General features: G+C 44.1%; 1 protein-coding gene across 1 annotated transcript in view; it reads left to right on the top strand.

Moving 5' to 3' along the window:
* The window catches only part of ADCY2 (adenylate cyclase 2), a 388,875-nt gene that overhangs the window by 322,276 nt on the left and 49,166 nt on the right, over positions 1-17,433 (top strand). The window contains exons 16-17 of the mRNA XM_045863676.1: positions 8,788-8,925; positions 13,485-13,604. Of these exons, the coding sequence (XP_045719632.1) occupies positions 8,788-8,925; positions 13,485-13,604 (258 nt within the window). The remainder of the gene's footprint in view (positions 1-8,787; positions 8,926-13,484; positions 13,605-17,433) is intronic.

Here is a 17,433-nt window from a genome sequence, read left to right as displayed (position 1 = left end):
ATAATCTCCTGGCCTTGCCCAACCAACTCTGAGAGCCCACCTTTGTCACACCCACGTCCCTCGTGCCTACTGGTCGGGCTTCCCGTTTTGTGCTATTATCTGTGATCTTTTCGATGGAAAGGGCGCTAGCGAGTTTGCTGTGGCCCTGTTTTGTTCATTGTAGTACTTCAGGCACTTGAGATACAAGATAAATATTGAATCTCAGTAAGCTTGAAGGAATGTTGGGTTGCACCCAAAGGCAGCCTCCTGGCCCTGCTGCGCAGAAAACGTCTCCCTCTCCCCCTCCCCCGGGGGGACTTTTTCTGAGCATGTGGCTCTGAGTTCAGCCCCAGTCACCAATCCCTGCTGCCAAGGCTGCCAGGCCCCTGCCCAGCCGGCATCCTGGCCTGTCCCCATCCTCCCTTGTCAGTGTCTGCAAGCTTGCTGCCTCAGTGCCTTCCCAAGGTGAGCATTTCAGGATGGCAGACCTTGAGAGGCAACAGGAAACTCAGAGATGACCTTGTCCGGCCCCACATTTTGTGGACGAGAGGTGCCCAGCTCTGGAAGTGCTATGTGCTTCAGCCGGAATCCACTTCCAGTCATTTAGGGGAAAAGTTTTGGAAGGTGTCAGCTGTGTCTGGAGAGAGTCACCAGCAGGGGAGTGCCCAGCACCAGGCAGGGATGTCCACGTTCACGGTCGTGGGCACGACTGGCCTTGCAGTCGTAGCTAAGCATCCACTGGTCATAATCACACTGGAAAGTCAAGACCACCTCATAGAGAACCTCATTCATCTTTCCCTCTGGTCTAGTTTCCTGATACACATTATTCAGCTGTTGGCCCAGTTTATTTAAAACTGGATTCTGGGGAAAGTACAGCTTCATCGTAAAAGACATTTGGAAAGATGGGGAGGGGGTGGGGAAAGTTAATTTACGAGTGAATTTAGACTCTATAAACTATTCTAGTAAGAAGTACCTTTCATAATAATACTTTGCAAAATGTTTTCACATAAATAAGACTCCTTCAAATATGAAAATCTATTATTTGACTTGATAACAAAACAATCCAGTTTACCTAACCAGAAACTAAAACGTAGAATAAGAGATTCAAGTTTACATTTTCGTTACAGTCAGCGATGAAAGTAATAATACTTGTCGTAATATTAGTAATAATAAATACACAATTACTGCCAGATTTAACACGAAACTACCTGAGTGGACTTACATCTCTGTAACAAATACAAGAGAGTGGCTCTAACCAAAAATACCACCAAGAAAACCAACCCCCAAAGCGTCTTTTAGAACAGGGATGCCAGATAACAGTAAATGAAAATGCTAGCATGCTCAGAAGAGATTTTTCTCTCAATGTGGTTGCCTCGTGCTTTGTGTAGCAGAGATTCTGTGATGCCCGCCCACCAACCCTGTTCCTGACAGAGATGAAAGCACAAACATCAAGTTTGTCCTGTGGAAAGAAAGTAGGTCACACACTGGCTCATAGAAAAGCTTTCTACCCCACAGAAGCGTTTTTCCCTTGAAGTCTGTTTTCTCCAATGTCATATAATTCTGCCAGCGTTCTTTCATACTTTCCCACTGTCCTTTCCTTCCCTCTTTCTATTCAGCTTTTCCTTGTCAGTATGTGGGTGTTAGGTGTGTCTCTGGTAAACAACATCCAGTTGCATGTTACTTCCTCTGATCTAGCAGTCTCTCTCTTTTAACTGACAAGTATAACACATCTGCGTGTATTATAATTACCACCACAGTCTTATTGTGCTTTTTCTTTAATCCATCATGTGTCTTCTTTGTTTCTACTTATTTTTCCCTCTCTCCTGTATTCTCTTGGATCCATGGAATTTATTTATTCTCCTTTATTCCTTCTAGTGTCTTGGAAGTTTTATATCCTAGTATTTTCTTTTTACTGATTAACCTAAAATGTATAACGTACACAAGACTAACAGAACTCAGTAATATCCCCATCTTGTTGTTGAAGAATACCATACTCTAAATCTGATCATTCCATCTTCCATTCCATTATCAAATATGGAAGATGGAATAAGATGATCAGATTCTTGAAACTGGAAACTCAGTAGTTATGCTGAAGAAAGTAAGATGAGAGCTGGGTAGGTAACCTATAAAACAGCACAGAAAGATAGAGTGTTGGTTAAATTTTTCTAAATTTGAACTGCTCATGTTATTCATTGTCATCATCATTCTTGTTGTATATCAATATCTCACCTTTCTTCCTGAATATCATTCCTTCCTCCATATTCCCAAAGGATTGTTCCTTTTCTAATCTTTTCAGTAAGAGCCTGTGCGTAATGTAGTCAGCTTTTGTATTTTAAAAATGGTCTGTTTTTTCTTCATTGAGTTTGTGATAATTTCTAACATTGTGAAAACATGAGTCCATATTTTCCAAGGAGAAATCCACAGTCTAATTGCCATTTCTTGGTAGATAATATGTCTTCTTTCTGGTTGTTTTGTAGATTTGCTCTTTGTCAATCGTGGGCCATAGATTCCTTGTGTTGAGGTACAGGTTTGCTTTCATTTTCCTGTTTGGGAGTCAGGATGTCACATCAGCCACGGAGCTCAGGTTTTGCTCCAAGTCCGCAAAGCTGCTGCTCCATAGCTCCTTGTATTTTGCTTCTTTCCTGGTCCTTCTGTTCTCTTTTTCTCAAACTTTCATTACAAGTGTCTGGAATCTTCATTGTACCTTCTGTGCCTCAAGATTCCTTTCATGTTTTTCATCCCTGTCTTTCTGTGCTATTCTGTGGGCTATTTCCTCAGAGCTATCCTACTCTCTTCAGCACAACTACTGAGTTACTCAATATCTACATTTTTATCTTTTGAGAGTCTTTGTGGATCATTTTTAAAATGCATCTGTTATTTTCTCTTAAGGGCTCTTTCATTATGTACTCTAATCCATCTTTGATTATTTTAATGTTATTTTGACAACTGTTTCAGATTGATAATGATACCTGAAGATCCTGTGGTGCTAATTCTACTTTCTGTTGTGTCTGTTGATTCTTCCTCTTAGGCCCATTGTCCTATGTAGTTCATAATTTCTTTTTTATTTTGAGGTCATGTTCAGTGGGAATTACCCTCCAACAACTAGCAGGAACTCTAAGGACTTTCTCTGGTCTTTGACCCAGTTCAAAACCCCTCAACTTGAAGTTCCTATTATGAAGCATATAACATAATTTCAAACCCATCACCCATATTTAGAGTTAGAATTTATCATTGGAAGTTTGTTGATACTAGTGCATGAAGTTTTTCTTGACTTCACGTGGAGGGAACAGTCTTCTGAGGCTTCTGGGATTTTTTTGTTTGTTGTTTTTTGTTGTTGTTGTTGAAGTATAATTAACATACAGTATTGTGTTAGTTTTAGGTGTACTATATAATGATTCAACAATTCTATACATTACTCAGTGCTCATATGATCCAGTAATTCCACTATTGAGTATTTACCCAAAGTAAATGGAAACACTAATTTGAAAAGAGATAGGCACCCCTGAGGCTTCTGGTTTTATTCAGGGATCTTGGTCTCAGCTGCCCACCCTTTGCAAGCCCAAGGCAACATCTTCTTTCCTCCTGTGAGCATCAGAAGCCCACCCCTTAGGTGTCACAGCTTGTGTCCAGTTCCAGAACACTCCTAGGCCAACCCCACAGCCTCAGTCCCTCGGTGAACTCCTTCTTCGCTTCTGGCTGCTGGAAATTTCTCTTTGAAGAATAAGTGGCTGATACACATTAAGATAAGATCATTAAGATAAAGATAAGATAACATAATGAGTAAGCCTCTGTTGAGTCCCTACTCTTTGCTCAACACTGTGCTGCTTTGGGAATACAAAGAGGGGTGTGATATAGTCACCATCCTCAGCCAGCTCCCCATGTGGCCAGAGACAAGCACATCATCAAAGATAACGCGATGTGGACAGGCTGTGAGTTCCACACAGCGGATGGGCGGCTGAGAAATGTGTTTCACTCAGGGCTTATGAAAGAAACATGTTGACTTTGTAAATACGATTGATTGAAATAAAGAAGCCTTTCTGTAGGAAATTCAAGTACAATTAAAGAATCAATAGTACACATGGCAGTCTCTGTGGCACGACATGTAACAAGTAAATATTGCCGCAGCTGGTTGCTGCCATTCAAAATGACAGTCCTTGGGGAATTAAAATGCCAAAGTAGATGTTCCTTTAGGCAATTACACAAAAATGCACGTTTATATGATAAACTTCACCATTTTTTTCAGGCAAGATTTTAAGATGAGCGTTGTTTTTCTAATAATAAAAATTTGCTACTTCCTGTTATATTTATGGCTTTTCTAAATGTTTTTCATTTTATTAAACTTCACTTAATAGCAACATCTACTTCTTTTCAGGTAACTGATTTTATTTTTTAAAAGGACTGGGGCTCCTGGGTGACTCAGTCAGTTCTTAAGTGTCCGACTCTTGATTTCAGCTCAGGTTGTAATCTTGGGGTTGTGAGATGAAGCCCCACATTGGGCTTCACACTGTGTGTGGAACCTGTTTAAAATTCTCTCTCTCTCTCTCTCTCTCTCTCCCTCTGCTCCTCCCCCCACCCACGTGCACGTGCACGCTCTCTAAAAATAAAAATAATAAAAATAAAAGGACACTAATGAAGTTGTTAATGCAATCTGCTGCTATAATTATTACATTAAATTAGGAGGAATTTTAGAGTGAAAGATTACCCATTGTTTCTAGTGCCAGAGGTTCAAAGTGGGGGGAGGGAAGGAAGGAAGGAAGCAAGGAAGGTAGGGAGGGGAGGAGATATTTTTTTCCACTTGTTGTTTTTCTTTTAGTCACACAGTATATGAATATTTTATTTTTCTGAGAAGAATCTTCTGCCTGTACTGAATGAAGAATGTTGACATTCATCCACACCCTTGCTGGCTAACTGCACTGGCCATTGTCCCCTGCACCAAGCCCCCGATAGCGTTTGCATATAAATTTATATTCTTTCTCCTTTTACATCTACCACTGCAGTTAGTACGAGTTCCACATCTGTCAGTGGTTGCGTGTGGCATCGACAGCCGTGGCATTTCTGGAAGGCCCACAGTGAGCTCACTGTGAGTAGGAGGCCAGCATGCATACAGTGAGACCCACTGACGGTCAAGACAGGGAGGACACAGATTTGACTGGAATGATGCCAGTCACTAAACAAAAGATCACATAGAGGAACAAACCTGGGCTCTCATTTTCGTCTGAAGAGCACCTTCTGAATAAATGCCCAAATATTCTAGGAGATGGTATCATTTATAATGTTTCATTAGGGTGGTGCAAATTTTAATAAACGTATTTTTCCAACAGGGACTTTACTCAAATACTTAACCGAAAGTAGAATAAACTGAGCTAAATTATCAGATCAGGATCCAAGCAGTGCTTTTTACTCAGAGCTGCAGTAGAATCAACGGTCTCCTTTTCCTTAATCAGATCCTTCTGCTTTGAGACTGATGTGTCTTCTCTCCTCGGCTCCCGCGAACATCTTCGCCTCCCTCCTCCTCCTCTCTCTGCACTGTGGCTCAGGGCACGTGCTCCTGTCACCCGCTGTTCCCTTGTCGCTGTCGCCAGCCATGCTTACTGATTCTCACGTTTGGGACAGTTCTCTTCACGTGGCCTCTACGTGATGACAGGAATGAAGAGAGAAGGCAGGCTGCATGGAGGAAACACCGTAGTGAAAAGGAGGGGAAATGAGGTGTTTTTTTTTTTTCATATCGGTATGAAGCAAGAGATTTTTAGTCCCTAAAATGTCTCTGAGAAGTACTGTTTTCTTCATAAATGTAACAAGAAGAGCTAAGGCTTCTATGTCCTGCCCTTGGTGCCTGATGTAGCATTTAATCTCTTACAAGACCAAGAAGCCAGGCATTATTACGCCATTTTAGAGACGGGGAAGCTGAGACCAGGGAGGATAATTACCCCACAGAAAGTCTCTCAGCTGTCAGGGTTTGATCCTGGGCGCCTGGGCTGGTTCTTACTGTCCTAACCACCTCTGATCCTGTGTTGTAGGATCTCATGTAGGGACGCCTGGGTGGCTCAGTCAGTTAAGTGTCATGACTCTTGGTTTCAACTCAACTGGGTCATGATCTCAGGGTTCTGGGATTGAGTCCTGCGTTGGACTCCACACTCAGCACGGAGTTTGCTTGGGTTTCTATCTCTCTCCCTCTGCCTCTGCCCGTCCCCCCCGCTTGAGCTCTCAATCTCCCTCTAAATGGATAAATGAAATCTTTTTTTAAAAAAAGAATCTGGGCGCCTGGGTGGCTCAGTTGGTTAAGCGACTGCCTTCGGCTCGGGTCATGATCCCGGAGTCCTGGGATCGAGTCCCACATCGGGCTCCTGGCTCAGCAGGAAGCCTGCTTCTCCCTCTCCCACTCCCCCTGCTTGTGTTCCTGCTCTCGCTATCTCTCTCTCTGTCAAATAAATAGATAAAATCTTTTAAAAAAATTAAAAAATTAAAGAAAAGAATCTGATTTAATCAGTGTATTAGCATTTGACATACTGCAATGCTTCCTTTAAGGCTAAAGCTGACATATAAATCAAAACCTCAATGAGATACCACCTCACACCAGTCAGAATGGCTAAAATTAACAAGTCAGGAAATGACAGATTTGGCAAGGATGTGGAGAAAGGGGAACCCTCCTACACTCTTGGTGGGAATGCAAGCTGGTGCAGCCACTCTGGAAAACAGTATGGAGGTTCCTCAAAAAGTTGAAAAATAGAGCTACCATATGACCCAGCAATTGCACAACTGGGTATTTACCCCAAAGACACAGATGTAGTGAAAAGAAGGGCCATATGCACCCCAGTGTTCATAGCAGCAATGTCCACAATAGCCAAACTGTGGAAGGAGCCTTAAATGTCCATCAACAGATGAATGGATAAAGAAGAGGTGGTATATATATACAATGGAATATTATGCAGCCATCAAGAAAATGAAATCTTGCCATTTGCAACGATGAGGATGGAACTAGAGGGTGTTATGCTGAGCGAAATAAGTCAATCAGAGAAAGACAAGTATCATATGATCTCACTGATATGAGGAATTTGAGAGACAAGATAGAGGATCATAGGGGAAGGCAGGGGAAAAATGAAACAAGATGAAACCAGAGAGGGAGACAAACCATAGAGACTCTTAATCTCAGGAAACAAACTGAGGGTTGCTGGAGTGGTGGGGGGTGGGAGGGATGGGGTGGCTGGGTGATAGACACTGGGGAGGGTATGTGCTGTGGTGAGCGCTGTGAATTATGTAAGACTGATGATTCACAGACCTGTACCCCTAAAACAAATAATACATTATATGTTAAAAAAAAAAAAAAGACTAAAGCTGACATGTTTTTAAGAATCAAGCAGAAAGATGATGTGAAAGAGGGAGAGAAATAAAGGTGCTGTTTGTTCGCAGGAGGATTCGCTGTTTGGGTTTTAGGGATGTCACACCTGTCTTACTGTCATATTAACTTAGTACAAGTCAGAAAAGTACAGGGTGTTGGCCTTGTCTTAAAATTTTTGAAATCAACCTTTTTTTTGTTTTCAAGACACATAGCCGTAGGGCCATAGCCCCTTTCACATGAAGGTGAAAATGTAGATCCCTGCAGAAGCCTTACGCACCTGCTTGTCCTGTCAGGGACCTCTGTGAACACGCACGGTAGCACCGGGCACAGGCCATGTGTCACCCACCCCCCAGAACTCTCCCCGCCTCTGTTCCCCCACCACCTGGACGAAGGTCTGCATCACAGTGGCCCTCCCCGGAAAGGCGGCCCTCAGGATGAAGTGAGCTCATCCCTTGAAATCCTACAGAACAGCATCTGGTCCACAGAAAATGCTGAGGGAACGTTGCCATCCTGTCAATACCTCAGTTCCGTCTCGTATCCAAAGAGCTTCTCCAACATCCATGCTCACGGCCACATTACTAGCAAGAGCCACAAGCCAGAAGCCACAGTGTCCACCCGCAGATGAATGACTTCAGTCATTCATGACCTGAGCCTGAGTGGCTCAGTCGCTTACGCGTCTGCCTTCGGGCTCAGGTCGTGATCCCAGGGTCCTGGGATCGAGCCCCGCATCGGGCTCCCTGCTCGGCGGGGAGTCTGCTCCCCCCTCTCCCTCTGTTCTCCCCCTGTGCTTATGCTCTCTCTCTCTCTGTCTCTCTCTGCTTCTCTCAAATGAATAAATAAAAAGTCTTTTTAAAAAAATAAAGAGGGGGAGTGTTCTGTTCTGTGTTTTTAACACAATTAAAAATTTGGACGAGAGCCTCTCCAAGCGGAAAGAAGCCCCCACAGGGCGGGATGAGGTAAACCCATCAGCAGGACACACGCCCGAGAGCAGTGGGTGTTTTGTGGAGCTACGGGCATCAGTCTGCTTTGGGGGCCACTTGTATTCTTGGGACGAGCTACCTGCCCCCCTGTGTTCAGCATGGATTGGCTGAGGGATGATAATCGCTTTAGCATTGCTGTGATCTGGGACCCAACGCATCCCCCAACTTGGTATAATTAACTGACACATTTTTCCTTCACCAGAGATTTTTTTAAAGAACATAGTTTCCGGTTTATTTAAAAGGACATACAAGCACGTTCTACATTTATCATAGAAATTTAACTAATTTGTTCTTTATTTGTAACAATGATGCCAACATAATTTTAATAAGGTTTATGACCTGGTCTGGGCCTCCGGGGTGGGGGGGTGGGGAGCAGAGCCTGCTCGTTTGCTCTGTGAAGAATACTGAGGCCTCTGGTCGTTTTAAACATCACGAAGAAACTCGAGAGAATACATAAACCAGCAATGCATTTCCTTTTCTGTCTCCTCCCAGCAATGCAGCAAGAAGGCCTCGGTCTCTCTCCTGTGGCTGTTGAAGTCGTCGGGCATCATTGCAGACCGGCCCTGGCCGCGGGTCTCCCTCACCGTCCTCACCACGGCCATCATTCTGACCATGGCCGTGTTCAACATGGTGAGTCAGGGCTTCCGCCAGCGCGGCCCTCGTGGCTTCCTGTGCCGGACTCGGTGGGATTTTCCAACCTTGACCGTAGCTCCGAGGTGACACCAGTTACCGCCTATTCAATTCACCCTCCGCCTGCTGCACCAGCGGCTTCCCACCTCCCTGCTGGCTACGGAGGTGACATTAAATGTCAGCAGGGCAATCATCAAAGATCACAGAACCATCTAGGTACAGGGAGTGCAGTGGGAGAGGCGTCCTGCTCTGGAGTCTAAAAGGCCTGATCTCAGACATCAGCTGCCCACTTCTCCAGCTGTGCGATTTTCAAGGGTGTTCATTAAACGTCCACGGACTCCATGTCCACGTCCGGGTCCAGGAGCGAATGATGGAGAAAGAATTCTTGAAACATTTTTGGTGCAAAAAGGTACCTTTACTCTAGCAGGGGGACAGGACCTGTGGGCAAGAGTAGCTACCCCAGGGTCGTGAGGAGGGACCGATTCTAGACTTTGTAGTTAGTGGGGCTTAGGGATAGTGTAAATCCCAAGGAATTTGGAAGCAAGGCTTCCAGGACCTTGAGGGGCTGGCTGCTTGCTAGGCAAGGTTATTTACTACTGTCTAGTAAAATCATAGTTGCGAGACTCTTCAGATGTGGATCTGTGGGCCATATGCTTGGACGGGAATTGCTAACATATATCTTGGGGGGTGTTTACGGTTATCAGAGGGAAGTCAAATTAACCAGAGCAAAGCTTTGGTGGAAAACATGAAAGAAATTCCTGGAGGGAGCTGTGGGAGTCTTACAGTCTCCCGCCAGGAGACTCCGAGCCCCGGCAAAGTCTGGTCTTTGTTCCGTTCACTCCCCTCTTGCTACCACGCTTAGGACAGAAGCAGGTCGTTTGTGAATATTTAACCAGTGGTCTCTCTTCCTCTACCAGTGTGACCATCACAGGTATACCTTCAAAACAGACGTGCAGCTAATCCACGCACATTTCAATGCATCCCTATTATTCTGACATTATCACCATCAACCATAAGGCGTGAAGCTACTTCATATTTTGGATGTTTTACTGGTTGTTGGAACTACAGAGTATCATGTACAGTCCTTGCCTTCCAGAAGCAGGAAATCAAGTTGAGGAGGTAGAAATTAAATAATAAAGACATAGTTTTTGCCAGTTAGCTTTCCTTTGGCATAAAAAGATCTATTGGGCATAAATATGTGCCTGGTGCATTGCTAGATGCTAGAACCCAAAGCCTGGTCCCTGCCTCTGGGAGTTCACAGGGAAGTCCAGGAGACTGGTACCTGGATAAACCCATCATGAGTCTCGGAGCTGGAGACAGAGACGTGTGGAGAGGTGGCAAGGAAGGAGCGCAGGGCCAGCTGCACTGAGTTCTAGAGGATGGGTAGAAAGAGTTCACCAGAGCGGGAGGAGAGGTGAGGAAGAGGGGAGACCTGGGGCATCTGGGACTTGACTGAGAGCAGACATTGGTATTAAGAAGGAGTGAAGGGGCTAGGCTGAAGGGGCCGTAAGATGTTTTCTTGGCATCTGTCCTACCTTTACTCCGTAGAGCGTGCTGTTCCTTCTCATACACGTGGAGATTCAGGTAAAGCTGACGCCAACGGGAAGCAAGAGATGGGATGGCCTCTTCATCTGCTTCACTCCACCTAGAAATCCATCTTAAGTAGTCCTGGAACGGGGGGTGCCCTTGGCCTGATAAAACCAGGATTCATCACCTAATGTTTTAGAGACAGAACCTACATGGAAAACAGATCTGATTGCATTTCATAGGGAATATTTGGTGTGAATGAGGGCCGGTCACTGTCTGTAAATGGTTGAGGAGCTGAGCATTTAGGAGAAGATTTTATATATATATATATATATATATATATATATATATATATATATATAAAATATATATATATATAAACTGTGTTTCCTTTGGAGAAAAAATTACATCCTCAGGAGCAGAAATACATCTCCCAAAATTGTTTTCCTTTCTCACAAAGAATGGAGTTTGTTGCCAACTGAGGTAGAGAAGTCTGTGGGACACACATTAGAAGTATGATGGATGACCCTCAAGAGAAAAATGAAGTGAGGCTTTGTTCCACGTCCTGAGCCGACTCCTGAAGCAGAGGCTGTGAGCAAGGAGGAAGACAGATGACCTTTTTCTGTCCATCATTTGTATTGATATCTGGTGCCGAGAAATTAGTGGGTCTTTTCCATGCAGATGCTGCTGTCATATTTATGATTTCAAAGAAACATCATAAAACGGTATGAAAGCCGACATTAGGTAAGGAAAGGAAATCGTTTTCCCTGGTTGTAAATCTTTCTTACGATTTCTTTTTAAACACAGAAGGGGAAGGACTTGTTCACCAAGGTGCGGTCTTTGCCCACATCGGAAGATTTATAGAGGAATGCCCTCTAGCTACTCGGACCCCTGTCCCCTAAGTTACGATTGCGGGAGGCAGACACAGCATCCCATGTCATGGGCCACACTGATGCAGCATTCAGAGGCTGAGCACCAATGGGTGCTGTGCAGGGGAAGTGAGCCCCCAGGGTCACCCACTCACACTCGGGCAAGAAGACCCCTTCCGCTGGGACACGGGTGTCCTACAGTCTTTACCTGGGCACCATCAAGTGCTCTCGGTGTGATTTCTTTGCCTTTTTTCCTAACTCTGCTTCAACCCCCATCCTGGAGAGGTTTGTTTAATTCAGCATAGCTTTTTTTTTTTCAAGATTTTATTTGTTAATTCACGAGAGACTGAGAGAGAGGAAGAGAAGCAGAGGGAGGAGCAGGCTCCCCGTGGAGCAGGGAGCCTGATGCAGGACTCGATCCCAGGACCCTGGAATCATGACCTGAGCAGAAGGCAGATGCTTAATCGACTGAGCCACTCAGGCGCCCTCAGCATAGCTTTTTAAATTTGTTCAGTGCTTCCTTTGGGAACACAATTTCTAGACTGACTGAGCCCCTCTCCCAAGTTGTGGTTTTGCTATTTTTTAGCACTTGTTAGCCCAGTGAAGGCTGATCCAGACCTTGGACTCACATTTTAAAGGAAGAGCAGCTCTTTTGTTGTGTGTGTGCTGGGGGAGAGCTGCTTGCTTTGCTCAAGTCACTGGGAAGAAAATTTAATTTTCTGTCCAAAAAACGTTTCCTTTGAAAGTCATAGCCTCACTCAGGTCCTCTTGCAAAGCTCTTGTGATTTTTAAGTGTTCTCTTCGGGATAAAGCAAAAATGCTTTCCTTTTCTTCCTTTTTTTCAGTTTTTAATGTTTCTTAGTTTTCTCTTGGGTAAAATATGCATAATGGAAGATTTATCGTTCTAACCGTCTTGCAGTATGCAGCTGAGTAGCACTGAGTACGTTCACACTGTCGTGCACCCACCACGACAGCTCCTAGAACTTTTTCAACATCCCAGACAGAAACTCCGTGCCCGTGAACCACTAACTGCCCACCGCCTGCTCCCCCAGCACCTGGTAACCTCCATTCTCCCTCCTGGGCATTTGCCTGGTCTAGACCCCTCCTGGACCTGGGATTGCACGATGTTCATGTTCTTGGGTCTGACTTACGTCACAGAGCATGTTCTCCACGTTCCTGTTTTCCCTGATGCACACTCCATCCCCAACAGGGGCGCACCTCGGTGCACCCTGAATTTTTCCAGCCTCAGGCAGGCAGCCCTCGTGAACATTTCTCTAGTATCAGTGGCCGTCACCGTCTTGACCTCAGAAGGGGGAGCCGTGTGGGCAGTGACGTGAAGGCCGGGGCTGCCCGCTGTCACCCTCTGCCCTTGGCTGTGTGCGTGGCCCTTCCACACGGGGGGGTCTCTGCATGCATTGTTAGCGGCTCATATTGATTCCAGCCCTGAGATCCCATAGCCTTTACGAGAGAGCCGGTATCTTGATGAGAGCTAACCGTCTTCATTTTCTCATGGTTACTTTTCTTTTAAAGTAGGACGCCTTTCCAGCAGTCCTTACTCAGAGCATTCACCTCCCAACTTCTTATCCCTCACGATCCTGAACTGCCAAGCACTCACGAATAATACACACAAGTGCCCACACCCATTACTGCATTTGGCCCACACAATTTCTTATAATCAAGAAGTCCACAGACCCAGTTAATGTTTGAAGCGCGATGATGAAGACGGTGCAAAAAAAAAATTAAAAATAAAAAAAAAAAATCCGAAGGCTCCGATTTCTTGGTAGAGAGTTGAATGTGTGTGTGCAAGGTGTTGTCAGCTTCAGGCATAATTCTAACCAAGCCCTCTGCCCTGTGCTTTGTACATTTTTGATTCAGTATTTCACAGAGGTGTTTCTGTTTTCTTTAATATTAGTCGTGTAGGTCTAGAAATTCACTAGAAGCGTGGAGCACAACAATCAATAGTTACTTGCTTATTTAGTAGAAATTCTCAAAGCTTCAAACAGGAGAAGATGAAGCTACTAGCATTGGAAATACAGACAGCAGATTGCCCACATAATCCTGCTTACCGTGCAGAAGGAACATAGCCATTAATAATTTTGCGCCGACCTGCTAACACTTTAATCTCCTGTGCACTAAGTCATTGAAAAAACATTTTCTTCGCAGTTTTTCCTGAGTGACCCAGAGGAAACGATTCCTCCAACTGCCAATACATCCAACACAAGTCTTTCCGCCTTAAGTCATCAGGCAGCGATTCTGCGGGCACAAAATCTGTTTTTCCTCCCGGTAAGAATATTTCGCTCGTTATTATTGCTTTTGTTGTTTTCCTGTGAGCTGTTCTCCTATTCCATGTGACAGCCTCCAGGTTCTGATCTGCTCTTGACTTCACTTTTTCCTCTTTGGTGTCAATACCTGAGTAAGCCTGGACCAGCTACAAACTGCCAGCCTTCAATCAGAGCAGTCCTACCTGGCTGGCGGACACCAGTGACACCCATGCACACGTCCAGTGTCATGGTCATGCTCTCCCAGATGTCTCTTGCTTTGCTTCTCCTACTGCTACATTTTATACCATGTATCTCAGCATCTGACGTTCGATTGTAGGTCACTGATGTTCTGGATCCGTTGCTTAGAGGTTTTGCTCATTGTCCCAGGGGATGAGTGTTGGATTTCCTGACTGATGATGGAGGGACCACATCGAGTATTTCTGTCTCTCCTTTGGCTGCAAACACTGCCCACTGATAATATCCTGCCGTAATCCTTGCCAACTGACTCATTTTAACCAGTGTCCAGAAGGACCGAGATTGAAATTTCAAAATTTGCTAACATGTCAGTCTTTTAAGTGAAAAGGGTTAACTCCCTTTTACTTATTTACTATTATTATTTACTATTTAGTAACTTCATTTCATGAATCATTTGTGCAAAAAAAAAAAAACTCTGATACTCTCCTTTCCTGCATAATCCTCTAGAGTAGCTTAGATTATTCCCATCCAGTTTCTATGTCATATAGTCTGTTTTGAGAGTGCTAAAGGAACCATTTTGGGGATTGAAATTGGTAATTTGGTATGTATACTTTTAAAATTCCTTACCAGCTTTTTAAACTCCATTAGCTATGGTGATAAAGGAGATTTCCTTCCTCGTTCTTCTTTCACTGATTTGTTCCCTTGCTGTTTGGCTTTGATCCTTTTCCCCATCTGTCTTCAGTTTCCCAGGAAGCTCCCAGCTCTGTGTGCAGAGGTGTGTTTTTGAGGCTTCCGAGGGAAGTGGACCAAGGTCCCTAACGATGTCCCCACGGGCACGGGAAGAGAGGCTGGCATAAGCTTCATCCCTTGTCCTGGGGGTCCTGGCCCTCATTTAGGCATCATCGGAAACCCGCGTGAGTGTCAGCATCTTTCCTGTTTCAGTGATGTGAAAAGTGAGAGCCAGGATGCACGTTAAGGGTTTATTGGCTGTGATCTCACTGTGGGCACTTTGGAGCTGCCTTCTGTAGAGAAAGGAACTGTGGTCCAGCCCTTCGTCCTTGAACACAGGGCACTGGCCCGCATGGGGGTGCGCAGGCCCGCAGAGGGAGAGAGCGTCCCAGGGAGTGTTCACAAGGCGCTTCCAAGGGTTTACAGGGAATAAGCATTCTCATAGGAAAGGATAGTTGGCAAAGCATTTTTTAAAAAATCTCTCCATCCAGTGTTTTCGGATGGAACAGCCCACTATGCTTGGCATCAGTAAAAGCTGTAAGTTCGTCCCTCTGAATCTCATTGAGGTAAGTCCGTATGACATCTTATTTTTAAAAGAAGCAGATCATTAGAAACCCAAGATGGGGAAAAGTAACATTTATTCAATCCTGAAAGATTCTGAAAAAATACACAGTAGACTCTTTAAAATCTAGGTCGGACTTCATCCACAAGCCATTATTGTCCCAATAATAAGTCTCGGGAAGAGGATTATGATGAGCTTTGCCAAGGAAGCCCCACATGCCCCAGCGCTGTCTGCACAGAAACTGCATTATTAATGTGCTGGAAACATCCTGGCTTCCCCCTTCACTGATCCAAGGGAACATCAGGAAAGCCATTTGTGGATGTCCACAACTGACCCCATCATCCGTGGCATCTGAGGCTGACAAGGTAGTGGGCTGTGAAGTGATAGAATTCTTCCTGTGGTAATCTGTAATAGCCACCGAAAAGCATAAAAATAGACATACTTGTTACCCCACAATACTCATTTCAGAAATTAATCTTGCAGGTGCAAACACTTAGCTACAAAGGTGTTCATCCAACATTGAGAACCAACAAGAAAGTAAAAGGAAACCAACAACCTAAAAACTAGAATACATTTAATTGTTCAAATAAATTCTGCTCACAAACAATGAATCATGGAACACTACATCAAAAACTAAAGATGCAATGTATGGTGATTAACATAACAATAAATTTTTAAAAAGAAGAAAAATAAATAAATAAATAAATTCTGCTATTTAGTTATAGCCAGCCGTTACAAAAGATGTTGGGGCAAAATGTTTAATGACATAGAAATATATATTCACAATCAGTTATTAATTGAGAAGCATCACTTAAAAACATTCCAAAATATGTCCCCAATTCTCTAAAATACTAACACCAGTAATAAGTAGCACATCACAAAAAAACAAAGGCTGGAAAGATATACCCAAAATAATCAATAGTTGCTCAAGTTGGTTGTTGGAGATTATAGGAGACCCTTATTTTTATATGTGTCCTTCGTATATTCCCTAATTTTTTAGAAGATTATATTTGAGAGAGAGAGAACACGCACACAGGAGCAGGGGCAGGGCAGAGGGAGACCCATGGCTCGGGGCTCAATGCCGGGCTCAACCTGGGGCTCAGACCCAGGACCCCAAGATCATGAACTGAGCCGAAGGCAGAGGCTTCATCGGCTGAGCCACCCAGACGTCCCTGTATATTCCCTAATATTCCTTGTATTCCCTAATATTCCCTGTATTTCCTTGATTTTTGCCACGTCGGCAGTTCATATCATTTCATCCGAAAACCTGCCCTGTGAGTTCACTGTTCCTGGAATTCCCGTTTTCCTGGTGAGGGCACTGAGGCCAAAAGAAACTTAAGGAAATTACCCAGGATAATAGTGGTTGTTCCTTTGGCATTAAAACGCAAGTTGATTTCATCGATCAGATGTATCAAACGTGTTAGTAACCATATTAACTAATGTTAACTTCATTAACTTAAGATTAATATTAACAACTATTTAGTAATTAAAATAATATTAAAAATTTTAAATGTTAATGAATAATGCAACCATTAACTAATATATCAACTATATCAAAATTATATAGAAATAGGTCACCAGTCATTACACCCTAATAGAAGTCAGTTCGGGAGCCTGCTGCCGGAACTCTTGCCCACCTGAGCCCTCCCTGGCAGGTGCTGTATCACTGAGAACAGCTGATCTTCAGAACCCCTGGCCTGGCCTTCTCAGCTCTCCCTCCTCGTTCACACATCCCTCTGTCGCTGTCTGCAGGCTGCCCCCTCCCTTTAATCAGTCCCCAGACCACCTTGTGCTCGGCCTCCAAGTGTTCCAGAAAGGCTATTTAATAAAGAATGGACTAAATGCTACTTTCCATTAATGTATATACTCTAGTCAATATTCCTGAAATGTGGAAACTTTTTAAAAGCCTAAGAATGGATTTTAAAAAGTGAAACCATAGGCATATTTGCATAGGTATTGGCACCTATCTTGTATGACGGGTGTTAAAGAAAACCTTTACAGTCCTATCTGCACACCCCCCGCCCCACCATGCATACGTTGATACACACCGTGGTTCCTGACTCTGCTTCTTCCATTAGGCTGACCTTGTTGATAATGTTCATTCTATGGTTTTCAGCATTATTTTAGTAGCAGCATCCTGTCGGAACTGAGAGCCTCCCCCACTCCCCCCCGGCCGGCTCCCAGGGCAATTTCTTGGCTTTTAAGGAGAGGTTCTAGAATACCCTTGATTACTGACTGAAAGACTGCTAGGTTGTAAATCAGGGCCCTTCAGACTCTTCATGAGGAAGGCCCTCTCTTCATTTTGTTTCTTTTCTTTTTTTTTTTTTAATTTCCAATCTGTCTTGGAGTGATGCTTTAGAAAAAT

The sequence above is a fragment of the Mirounga angustirostris genome, unplaced genomic scaffold (genome assembly GCF_029215605.1).
Source record: "Mirounga angustirostris isolate CCGP_5_RB_7025 unplaced genomic scaffold, mMirAng1.0.hap1 SCAF_7, whole genome shotgun sequence".
Lineage (NCBI taxonomy): Eukaryota > Metazoa > Chordata > Mammalia > Carnivora > Phocidae > Mirounga > Mirounga angustirostris.
This window is presented reverse-complemented; position numbering and strand designations above follow the sequence as displayed.